We start from the raw sequence: 12,829 nt of genomic DNA, 5'->3' as shown, positions 1-12,829 counted from the left end.
AATACCTATTTCTTTACTACCCACAAGGGGCTATACACAGAGGGGACAAACAAAGACAGACAAAGGGATTAAGTCGATTACATCGACCCCAGTGCGTAACTGGTACTTAATTTATCGACCCCGAAAGGATGAAAGGCAAAGTCGACCTCGGCGGAATTTAAACTCAGAACATAACGGCAGACGAAATACCGCTAACCATCTCGCCCGGCGTGCTAACGTTTCTTCCAGCTCGCAACAGAATATGCTTCAACACACAAACTCGCATAAAGAATCTTGCAAACCAAATCCCAAAATGAAATGTATTTATATACATGAAATGTCTACATTAAGGTTTAAATTGGTCTTGCTTCTTTTTTTTTTCTCCTGTAACGTCAACCGTCCAATGCGCATGCTCAGCTACAATACATCCCAAACAGGAAGAGTATACCACTAAATTGAATTTCATTCATCCGAACAATAGCCTCTTACTGTAGAAAATCATGGAAAAGAAGATGTATATATAATATAATATATATCTACTCACACACATTACATTAATTTCCAGGTAGCTAGGATACATTCGAAGAGGTAACTTATTTGTAATTAACATTGTTTTTTTCTTCATTCGATCATGTTTTATACGTTTCGTTTATTTGTTTCTGAGATCTGTCATGAAATTCGTAACGTTCCTTGTGAAACGAATGAACTAGAAATAGCAGCTAAATTGGTCAAATTTACTGCTAAATTACCCTTAAATCATACCCTGCTGTCGGTTTCCGTTTTGCCGATTCTAAATTACGAGAATGTAAACAAACTAACATTCGTTGTCAAGCTGTTGGGTAGCGGGGAAGTAAATGCACACATACATGTGTGGCGGGAGGAGGGTGGAGCAACATGAGAAGTTGTTACTACATTTTTGACTTGAGACAAAATACATTTCTTTTTAATGTTCACTACCTTACATAAACGTTATCAGCTAAGCAAATAGCCTTCCGTAAATGCATTTAAAACATTATAATATGATCTGATCGCTATTTCAGAAAATGATCTCCATTCTCTTTCAGTATATAAGAGACAAAGTTGGCTGGGGCAAAACGAGTAAGGTAAATTTGCCGCTTTTATTTTACAGAAAACAGACTCATACACATCAATAGCTATACTTGGACATCAGAAATACACACAAAAGGAGATTAAATATTTAGGTCAAATGAGTCGGGGGGAAATGGCACACAATAGGAAAGTAACGAAACTCGACTAAATAAAAAAAGCTTAGCAAAATATTCTCTATAGCTTCTTCACGATCTGTCGGAGTGTCCTCTTCGCGATATAATTGTACACCATGCAGTTAAATAGAAGTTATGGAAATTAGGCATTACTCATTTTACCCCATTTTACACATTTTCGTTTGAAACATGAAAATTATGAAATTAGACATTAGTGTGGGGAAAAAAATTCATTTGGAATCCAACAGAGTAAAGAATATCGATTATTAAACACTAAAAATTATCCACATATTTAATTAGCAACCTCAATTACAATCGGGTCCAAAGACAAGGAAATATTTCTTCGGAAAAAAAAAAACGGGTACCCGTCACCCGACTATGCTTTGGACTGTCTCAACTTCAACAACAACTATGCTGACCAATTTTTACCCCCAAATATAATGGGATCTTTCTTAAAACGGGGGCCACATTTTTCATTAACGAAAGACTTTGAAACTTAGAACACTGGTAGAATGTGTCATATAAAACATCTTTTTCTCTTAGTCTTCTTAAAAAAGAAAAAAGACATCCATAAGTTTTTCCATGTTAAAGTTGTCATATTTCTGTAATTTCAACCAATCACTGACGTCCATTCAGCCGATATACATTAAGTGCCGACTACATAAACAAACGATTCTGAAACAATTAACCCTAACCCTAACCATAGGGTTAGGGTTAAAGCAAATTTAAAATGAAAAAAGCAAATAAAACGAAGGTATGGAGATTAAATACGCTTTACATCGCTTAATCAGCCAAAGGAGTAAATGTAAACAACTGAATACTTGTCAGTGATTGGTTGAAATTATCGAAATAAGACAATTTTTTACATGAAATAAATTCGAATACAAAAATTTTTTTCTGTTCTATAACACAAAATAGATAAGTATACGAAGTTTGAAAGTCTTTCGGTACCAAAAACACTACGTAAAACATTAATGAAAAATGTGGACCCCGTTTTAAAATAGATCCATATAATGTAGCAATACAAATTCTTGATGCAATGCAATGATTTGAAATAGGTTGCAAAACAATAACGAGATCTCAAGAGTTACTCATTTTGCCTCACCTAAGTAAATAAGGAGTGGCTGCGTGGTAAGTAGCTTGCTTAGCAACCACATGGTTCCGGGTTCAGTCCCACTGCTGATATGGGTGGGAGAGTTTGACAGGTGCTGGCCAGGCAGAAGCCTGCACCAGACTTCTGTGACTGTTTTGGCAGGATTCTTACCACTAGATACCCTTCCTAACACCAACTACCCAGCAGAGTGGACTCAGTGCTTTTTACGTGGCACAAGATGAGGTCAGTCTCAGCAAGGTTTTTACAGGTGGATGCCCTTCCAGTGTATGTATTTAATGTTACACAAAATTAAGTTGTGCCAGTAGCCTGTAAATATGTAGATTTGAGCTTAAGCTTCTATGATTTAATTTGAAAATAATCAGATGTCATGTCTACAGTTTGTCAGTAAAGAATTGTAAAATTCCCACTGGTGAATGTCTGCTGTTTAATTAATTATCTCGTAAAGCTTATATTGTTGTTTCTCTGTCATTTCAGAATGTCTGATGGTATTGACAGCAGAAGCAATATAGCTTGAGATGATGGTTTAAAGATTAAAGGAACATGTTATACAAAGCAGATGTAATTATATTCATATAAACGTCTGGTGGAATTACCATGAAATATTTCCAGAAGACAAGGATATTTATTTGAAATACAATATAAAAATGGAAAGGAAAAGGGATCATAAAAAAGAAAGGAAGTTTATGGAAAATGTCTGATGTTTGTGCTGCATTAAATGTGAAGAAAGAAAGAAAAAGAAGTGATTTACTTGATAAGATGTCAAAAAAGAACGGTAAAACTTCATATCAATGTGATATTTGTAAAAAGACATTCCAAAAACAATGTATTCTAACTATTCACAAAAAAGGTCATTCAGGAGAGAGACCATTTCACTGTGACATCTGTGGTAGTTTATTCTTGTTGAAACATAACTTAACTGTACACAAACGTATTCACACAGGAGAGAGGCCTTACAGCTGTGATATCTGTGGTAAATCTTCGGCGCAAAGTGGTGACTTAAAGGCTCATAAACGAACTCACACAGGAGAGAAACCCTATTGTTGTGATATCTGTGGTAAATCCTTTTCACAAGGCAACCAAGTTACTATACACAAACGCATTCATACAGGAGAGAGACCATTTCACTGTGACGTCTGTGGTAAATCCTTCACTGGGAGTCATGTCTTAAAGACTCACAAACACATTCATACTGGAGAAAGACCTCATCACTGTGAAATCTGTGGTAAATCATTCGCTCGAAGTGATCACTTAGCTGCTCACAAACACATTCATACAGGAGAGAGACCTTATCAGTGTGATGTCTGTAGCAAATCATTCTCTTATAGAAGTACTTTCATTTCTCACAAACGTATTCATACAGGAGAGAAACCATATCAATGTGAAATCTGTGGTCGATCATTCTCTCAAAAATCTGGCTCAGTTGTACACAAACGTATTCATACAGGAGAGAAGCCATATCGCTGTGATAGTTGTGGTAAATCATTCTCTCATCCAAATACCTTAACTACACACAAATGTATTCATTGCGGAGAAAAACCATAAAACGATTTCTAGTCAATCATAAATCCTTTAAAAGTTATTTACATGTGATGTGTACGTGCAACAATTGATCGGAAGCTCTTGTTACATCTGTGCTATCTCTACATAAACAATTGCCCATAAATAAATGTTGATTGGTTGAATTCACAACGCCCGGTCTGGGAATCGAAACCGCGATCCTATGACCGTGCGTCCGCTGCCCTAACCGCTGGGCCATTGCGCCTCCACGTGTATGTATATCATATATATATATATATATATTTATATATATATATATATATATATATATATATATATATACACACACACACACTGTACCATGTGTGAGAGCTGAATACGTGACTGCAAATCAGTAGACACCCCAGCAGTTATCATTTGACAATTCACAACAGTATTGACCACGAAGTAGTTGTATGCTATCAACTTAATGTGAGTCCCCTGAAGGGAATAATACTACTGTTGGGACTGTCACATTAAGTTGATAGCATACAACTACTTCATCGTATCACTACTGCATAAATCTCTTTGAGAGATTTAGAAATGTATTATTTCTAAAAGTATTGACCACTCCAGAATATTCCAATTCTTTATTCTTGATGGCCTTAACTCTTCTTCTCCCTCCATCCTCAATTACTATTAGTTTTACCTCTATTTTGGTCTTTATCTTATTTACTTTTTCCCTTTGTCTTTGCCTTCTTCGTCTTATATACACATGCTTTTGAAGTTTTTTTTTATATATATATATATATATTTTCGTTTTTTGTGTGTATATTTGTAAGAAAAATATTTTTGCTATTTAAGCAACTAGTAAAGCATATGTCACAGGGACACAAACACATCGGTTGTCAAGTGATGGAGGGGTGGGGGACAAAGACACACATACATATACGACAAGCTTCGGGCGAAATGCTTGGCGGTATTTTATCTGTCTTTACGTTCTGAGTTCAAATTCCGCCGAGGTCGACTTTGCCTTTCATCCTTTTGGGGTTGATAAATTAAGTACCAGTTACGCACTGGAGGTCGATGTAATCGACTTAATCCCTCTTTCTGTCCTTGCTTGTCCCCTCTATGTTTAGCCCCTTGTGGGCAATAAAGAAATAAGATTCCATCTACTAAATCCATTCACAAGTGTTTGGTAGCCTGAGGGCTATAGTAGAAGACACTTGCCCAAGGTGACACACAGTGGGACTGAACTCAGAACCATGTGGTTGGGAAGTAAGCTTCTTATTACACAGCCACACAAAACCTTGCAATGAATGTGTGTGTGGACAGTTTAGCACAAAGGTTCCAAAATTCTTTCAGATTGCTGCTCCAACTTGGCTCCCAGGCCACATTCCTAGCACCCACCACCACAAGCATAGACTCCTTCCTAATGCTAATTTAAAACAGTTGTATTTCACAAATAAAATTTACCTTAATTAACCCTTTATTGAGCTGATTTTTTTTTCTTTCACAATATGAAAGAGTAAATTTACGTCTTACCTGTAATTTATATCATTTTCATGTTTTCAATGCGATGGATGTATTTGGCACTGGGATATCCCAGTTTCTTGGCCCTGGGATATCAGATTGAATGGTACTAAGAACTCTTAGATTCCTGCATTTAACAAAGAGTTTGGTTGGAACAGTGATATACACCAAATGAATTAAGAGCAGGGGAAAAGTATACTCTTAAAAAGTTTATTTATCCATCTCAATTTGTCTTGTTAGATACAGTGTAAAAGATGGCTGTTTTCCAGCAGTAAGAGAACAGTAGTAAAGTCTCAAAGATCTTTTGTAATGTTTGTATCAGATGTAGGTGCTAGAAAGAGATAGATATGTGAGGAAGAGGTATGTACTCCTGGCAAGATGCTGAAGGAAAAAAAAAGAGAAGCAAGTTAACTCTGCCCAATGCTACTTGAAAGAGAGAGATTTTGTTTGTGTTCTGTTTTTAAACATGTTCAAAAAGCTGAAACTAGATCGAGAGAACAAACAAGGTGAATGCATTAAGCTGTGCTGAATTAAAGATGCTCAGGAAAAGAACAGGATTCATCTAAGGTGAAAGGAGTATGACAGTTGACTTGCATAAATTTCCAAGGATGACAGCTGAGAAAGAAGCTTTCAGAAAAATCTGGATTAAAGTTTCGATTCTGGTTAAAAATCCAAGAAACAAACTGTTTCATATCTGCCATAAAAGCAATGTCGTGCTTGATGATTTTTAGTTCACCACAGAAAATAAGAATTGAAGTTTTGGAAGAATTCAACAACTGTTTCAAAAACTTGTAGTAGAAATGATACACCCCTTCCACGGGACAAGTGGTATGAATCAGCCACTATAAAGGAGGATGTCAACTAGTACAAAGAGTCTGTGTCAGTTGTTGTAGAGTCATTGTATGAGTTCTTAGTTGGAGTTAAGTGTCAGTTCAATGTTAGAGTCAAGTTTGAGTCACAGTCAAGGTAGATGGCTCAAAGTCAGTGTCTTGCAGAGCTATGAGTGGGGTCTATGAAACATTTTGAGCCTAACCTAGAAACAGGGCTGCTAGGTAGCTGAAATAATTTTTTCTGGTTAATACAGTCTTTTCGGAGTATTCTTGCTCATTTTCATGATTCTGATATTTTAATTTTTTTGTTGTTGCAGATTTTTGAATAAACAAGTGTCGAGTTTACAAGCAAAATGGAGAAAACTGAGTATCGTGTTGTCATAAAGTACCTTCATTTGAAAGGCATGACTCCATCAGAAATCTATGAAGATATGGTGAGAACCTTAACAGACAATGCTCCTTCATATGCAATAATCAAACGCTGGGTAAATGAATTCCAGCGTGGCAGGGAGAGTGTGGAAGATGATCCCAGACCAGGGAGACCTCCAACTGCAACCACCGAAGACAACATTGACCTTGCTCTTGGTATGATAATGCAAAATCGCCGAATATCATGTCGTCAGATAGCTGAGAGACTGGACATCTCAATTGAAATAGCAGACAACATTGTGACAAAAGAACTTGGGTTCTCAAAGGTTTCTGCAAAGTGGGTCCATCGCCTTTTGACTCCTGAACAGAAACGCACCAGGTGCACTTTGTCCACGAGCAATCTGGAACTGTTTGAAGCCGATGAAGAGAATTTTCTTGCTCATTTCATTACTATGGACGAAAGTTGGGTCCATCCCTACCAGCCTGAAACCAAAGAACAATCAAAGCAGTGGAAGCACACATCTTCTCCTACCCCAAAGATGGCCAGGGTTATTCCTTCAGCTGGCAAGGTCATGGTGTCCATTTTTGGGATTCTCAAGGTGTCTTGCAGATCGATTACCTTGAAAAGGGTCACATCATGACAGGGCTGTATTATTCTCAGCTACTGAAACACCTCCAAGAAGCAATCAAAGAAAAAAGGCCGGGAATGCTCACCAGAGGGAGTCCTTTTTCATCACGACAATGCTCCAGCCCACACCTCAGTGGTTGCCATGGCAACAATTCGTGATTGTGGATATGAACTTGTTCCCCATCCGCCAGACTTATCTCCCTTTGACTGTCATCTATACCCAAAAATGAAAAAAAGCCCTGGCTGGTCGCCATTTTGCCAGTGACAAAGACGTCATAGACGCTGCAGGAAGTTTCTTGGAGTCTCAAACAAAAAAGTTCCTCTATGCTGGGATAATGGCACTTCAGCACCACTGAAGAAACTGTTCAGCCATCGAGGCGGGACTATGTTGAAAAATAAATCATCAGAAGTCTTGTACCATGTTTTGTTTTTTTGCGGCTCAAGACTTTTCATACACCATTCATATCAGCAATAATACAATAGACGAAGCGGTGTATTAGCGTTCCAGGAGGGAAGAGATACACTGTATCCGACATCAAGAAAATATCATGGCTACAAGAGTAGGTACAGCCACACATTATACTTTTCTACACTAGGCACAAGGCCCAAAATTTCTGAGGAGGGAGCCATTTGATTAGGTCAACCCCAGTATGCAACTGGTACTTAATTTATTGACCTCGAAAGGATGAAGGGCAAAGTTGACCATGGCGAATTTGAACTCAGAACGCAAAAACAGATGAAATGCTGCAAAGGATTTCACCCGGCATGCTAATGTTTATAGATGTGGAAAGCATCACGTTATATTATATATTATGCAAAATCCCTAAAAAAAAAAAAAAAGATATTTGTAGGTGTGGCTGTGTGGTAAGAAGCTTGCTTCACAACCACATGGTTCTGGGTTCAGTCCCACTGCGTGGCACCATGGGCAAGCGTCTTCTACTATAGCCTGAAGCCAACCAAAGCTTTGTGAGTGGATTTGGTAGACAGAAACTGGAAGAAACCCACCATATATCATCGTCGTTTAACGTCCGCTTTCCATGCTAGCATGGGTTGGATGATTTGACTGAGGACTGGTAGACCAGGAGGTGACACCAGGCTCCAATCTGATTTGGCAGAGTTTCTACAGCTGGATGCCCTTCCTAACGCCAACCACTCCAAGACTGTAGTGGGTTTTATGTGCCACCGGCACGAGGGCCAGTCAGGCGGTACTGGCGACGGCCACGCTTGAAATGGTGCATATATATATATATATATGAGAACTACAATCATTATTTAATATGACTGAGAACACCTACATTGCTAGAAATAAGAGCTAAATGCTCTAATCTTGCATTCAAATTGTATACATATATACTGATAGGGGCTGTAATAGCCTGTAGCCTCTTTGGTGGGGTCGGCTTGGACTGGCTGATTCCGGAGAACAATTCCTCATCTACATATATGTATGTATTTGTGTGTGTCTGTGTTTGTCCCCACCACCATCACTTGACAACCAATGTTGGTGTGTTTATGTCCCCATAACTTCGCCGTTTGGCAACAAAAGAAACTGATGGAATAAAGTACTAGGCTTACAAAGAGTAAGTCCTGGGGTCGATTTGCTCGACTAAAAGGCGGTGCTCCAGCATGGCCACAGTCAAATGACTGAAACAAGTAAAAGAGTAAGTAACGGGGCTGAAAAGTTCCTGCTTTTCTTGCACTACAATTTATGCTTTGTTGTGATGCATGTTTGCTTTATTTCTAACCAGTCACCAGATATCTCTAGATTCTGTACCTAGATCTCATTATTTCTGCAACACTGCATTTGATAAACAAACATCATTCAACCTTCCCCTGGTGATATTACCTGTGATTTTATAACGATATATTGTACCCAACAAAGCCTTGAACGGTGGGTAATAACAGAAAGGGTATGAACACAAATTTAACTTTTATCCACACAAAATGATGAAATGAATACAAATTTTCAAAAGGAAAGTATTTATTATTCTAAAATAAAAATAAGTTCCTGTTGGTATAACTTCTCATGTATCTACTTTCATTTATCCTCCTCCTCCTCTGTTTCTATGATTCTCTCTCAAAATGTGCAACATTCTTCTACTCCTTGCCTGCCACCAACCCTAGTATGTGCAATCATCCTACACCTTGTACATTAACACTCTCTCTGTACATGGTAAAGCTAGACTGAAGAATTCCACTGATCGACATTTATTGGCAATTGTCCATGTAGAGATATCACATGAGCTTCTGATCAATTGTCCCAAATACACATCACATGTAAATAACTTTTAAAGGATTGACTAGAAATCATTTTACAGTCTATCTCCACAGTGAATACATTTGTGTGTAGTTAAGGTATTTGGATGAGAGATTGTTTGATCACAGATATCACAGTGATATGGTTTCTCTCCTGTATGAATACGTATATATATAGATAATATACTCTTTTCAGAGAATGACTTACCTCAAATAATACAGGGATATGGTTTCTCACCTGTATGAATACGTTTGTGTTTAGTTAAAACACCACTTACAGAGAAAGATTTACCACAGACATCACAATGATATGGTTTCTCTCCTGTGTGAATGCGTTTGTGTATAGTTAAGACACTTTTTTCAGGGAATGATTTGCCACAGATATCACAGTGAAATGGCTTCTCCCCTGTATGAATCCTGTTGTGTCTAGTCAAGTCCCCACTTCCAGAGAATGATTTACCACAGATATCACAGTGATGCTGTCTGATTCCAGTGTGAGTAATTTTGTGTTTATTTAAGTCACAGGTTCGAGAAAATGATTTAGCACAGATGTCACAGTGATATGGTTTCTCTCCTGTATGACTACGTTTGTGGACAGTTGAGCCATATTTTTGAGAGAATGATTTACCACAGACATCACAGTGATATGGCTTCTCACCTGTATGAACGCTTTTGTGAGAAGTTACATGATGTGCCTGAGAGAATGATTTACCACAGATATCACATTGATATGGCTTCTCTCTTGTATGAATACGTTTGTGGACAACTGAGCCAGATTTTTGAGAGAATGATTTACCACAGATATCACAATGATATGGCTTGTCTCCTGTATGAATGTGTTTGTGAAAAGATAAGTGATGGGTACGAGAGAATGATTTGCCACAGATATCACAGTGATAAGGTCTCTCTCCTGTATGAATGTGTTTATGAGTGGCTAAGTGACCACTCCCAGTGAATGATTTACCACAGATATCACAGTGATAAGGTTTTTCTCCAGTATGAATGCGTTTGTGGGCCTTTAAGACATGTCTTCCAATGAAGGATTTGCCACAGACGTCACAGTGAAATGGTCTCTCTCCTGTATGAATGCGTTTGTGTATAGTAACTTGGTTGCCTTGTGAAAAGGATTTACCACAGATATCACAACGATATGGTTTCTCTCCTGTGTGAGTTCGTTTATGAGCCTTTAAGTCACCACTTTGTTTGAAAGATTTACCACAGATATCACAGCTGTAAGGCCTCTCTCCTGTGTGAATACGTTTGTGTACAGTTAAGTGATTTTTTAACAAGAATAAATTACCACATATTTCACAGTGATATGGCTTTTCTCCTGAATGACTTTTCTTGTGAATCGTTAGGTTACATTGTTTCTGGAATGTCTTTTTACAAATATCACATTGATATGAAGTTTTACCCTTCTTTTTCGACATCTTATCAGGTAAATCACTTCTTTTTCTTTCTTTCTTCACATTTAATGCAGCACAAACATCAAACATTTTCCATAAACTTCCTTTCTTTCTTATGATTTCCTTTCCATTTTTATATTGTATTTCTAACAAATATCCTCGTCCTCTGCAAATATTTCATGGCAATTCCACCAGACATTTATCTGAATATAGTTTTATGTTTTTTGTATATGTTCCTTTATTCTTTAAACCATCATCTCAAGCTATATTGCTTCTGCTGCCAATACCATCAGACATTCTGAAATGACAGAGAAACGACAGCATAAGCTTTATGAGATAATTAATTGAACAGCAGACATTCAACAGTGGAAATTTTACAATTCTTTACTGACAAACTGTAGACATGACATCTGATTATTTTCAAATCAAATCATAGAAGCTTGTGCTACAATCAATAGATCTATAGACTGCGGCTACACCTTCCTTTTGTCCAACGGTTTACAAGCTATTTGGCCTACATTGCACACTTTTATGTCACCTTTGTATATCAAGAACAGCTTGATGTACAGGTGAACAGTCAAATGACATTGGAAGGCATAAAGACGAAAGCTGTACCTAAGAATAAGTCATGGGAAATGCTCATAAGCCCTCCAATAAGAAAAATATACCTGTTATTTTTTTTACTATTACATCTACTTCAGTTTGAAGGGTTAGGGATAGGGTAATGACTCAATGTCAACTTCTAAACCCCTGAGTCAATCCACTTTTTAGGTTATTCAATTTATCCAGTTCGTATACTCTTTTACTTGTTTCAGTCATTTGACTGCGGCCATGCAGGGGCACTGCCTTTAGTCGAGCAAATCAACCCCAGGACTTATTCTATCGGTCTCTTTTGCCGAACCGCTAAGTTACGGGGACATAAACACACCAGCATCGGTTGTCAAGCGATGTTGGGGGGACAAACACAGACAGACAAACATATACACACACACACACACATATATATATATATATATATATATACATATATACGACGGGCTTCTTTCAGTTTCCGTCTACCAAATCCACTCACAAGGCTTTGGTTGGCCTGAGGCTATAGAAGACACTTGCCCAAGGTGCCACGCAGTGAGAATGAACCCGGAACCATGTGGTTGGTAAGCAAGCTACAGGAAGTTTGTAAGTTGGTAAGCAAGTTACAGCCACTCCTACGTATATTCTTTTACTTGTTCCAGTTATTTGGCTGTGGCCATGCTGGAGCTTGTCTTTAGTCAAACAAATCGACCCTGGGACTCATTCTTTGTAAGCCTAGTACTTATTCTATCTTTTGCCCAACTGCTAAGTTACGGGGACGCAGACACACCAGCATCAGTTGTCAAGTGATGGTGAAGGAGTGGAGGACAAACACAGACACACAAATACATCTATTTATACATAGGATCGACTACTCATGACTAGCTAGCGCGGACCACTCTTCTTTACTAGTACCCAAAGTTCGTAGTGGGTGGATGGATAGGTGGGGGGAACTCTGGAGTTAGGCGAAAATAAAGAATACGTACACCCGGTGTTTAGGGTTATTATATTAAGGTTAAGGTTTTTGTTAGGCCGAAAACGGGTGATATATGTATTCTTTACCTCCACCCTGGAGATATACTTGTTTTGTTTACTTTTTGTTCCACTTAATTTCAGTGGGGTATGGGACTTCGAAAGACAGCTGCTCTAAAACTCATTCAGTGGCTGTGTGGTAAGTAGCTTGCTTGCCAGCCACATGGTTCCGGGTTCAGTCCCACTGCGTGGCACCTTGGGCAAATGTGTTCTACTATAGCCTCGGGCCGACCAAAGCCTTGTGAGTGGATTTGGTAGACGGAAACTGAAAGAAGTCCGTCGTATATATGTATATATGTGTGTGTCTGTGTTTGTGCCCCCAATATCGCTTGACAACCGATGCTGGTGTGTTTACGTCCCCGTAACTTAGCGGTTCGGCAAAAGAGACCGATAGAATAAGTACTAGGCTTACAAAG

General features: G+C 38.3%; 2 protein-coding genes across 4 annotated transcripts in view; one reads left to right on the top strand and one right to left on the bottom strand.

Annotated features, from left to right (window-relative positions):
- The first annotated feature begins 35 nt into the window (after nucleotides 1–35).
- Nucleotides 36–5,281, top strand: LOC106872369 (zinc finger protein 239). Of its 2 annotated transcripts, XM_014919340.2 has the most exons (3): nucleotides 36–567; nucleotides 1,044–1,082; nucleotides 2,791–5,281. In XM_014919340.2, the coding sequence occupies exon 3, from the start codon at nucleotides 3,007–3,009 to the stop codon at nucleotides 3,856–3,858; it is 852 nt and encodes a 283-aa protein (XP_014774826.2). In that variant the 5' UTR covers nucleotides 36–567; nucleotides 1,044–1,082; nucleotides 2,791–3,006; the 3' UTR covers nucleotides 3,859–5,281. The 2 variants fall into 2 exon arrangements, with proteins under 2 accessions (XP_014774826.2, XP_052833384.1); XM_052977424.1 differs by lacking the exon at nucleotides 1,044–1,082.
- Nucleotides 5,282–6,314: 1,033 nt separating this feature from the next.
- The window catches only part of LOC128251074 (zinc finger protein 271-like), an 8,750-nt gene continuing 2,235 nt past the window's right edge, over nucleotides 6,315–12,829 (bottom strand). For both annotated transcript variants that reach the window (XM_052977416.1, XM_052977415.1), the window contains exon 2: nucleotides 6,315–11,109. In XM_052977416.1, the coding sequence (XP_052833376.1) occupies nucleotides 9,615–10,901 (1,287 nt within the window). In that variant the 5' untranslated portion in view covers nucleotides 10,902–11,109 and the 3' untranslated portion in view covers nucleotides 6,315–9,614. The remainder of the gene's footprint in view (nucleotides 11,110–12,829) is intronic.

Source organism: Octopus bimaculoides, chromosome 28, assembly GCF_001194135.2.
Source record: "Octopus bimaculoides isolate UCB-OBI-ISO-001 chromosome 28, ASM119413v2, whole genome shotgun sequence".
In the NCBI taxonomy this organism is placed as follows: Eukaryota; Metazoa; Mollusca; class Cephalopoda; order Octopoda; family Octopodidae; genus Octopus; species Octopus bimaculoides.
Note: the sequence above shows the minus strand (reverse complement) of the source record. Positions and strands in the feature narration are given on the sequence as shown.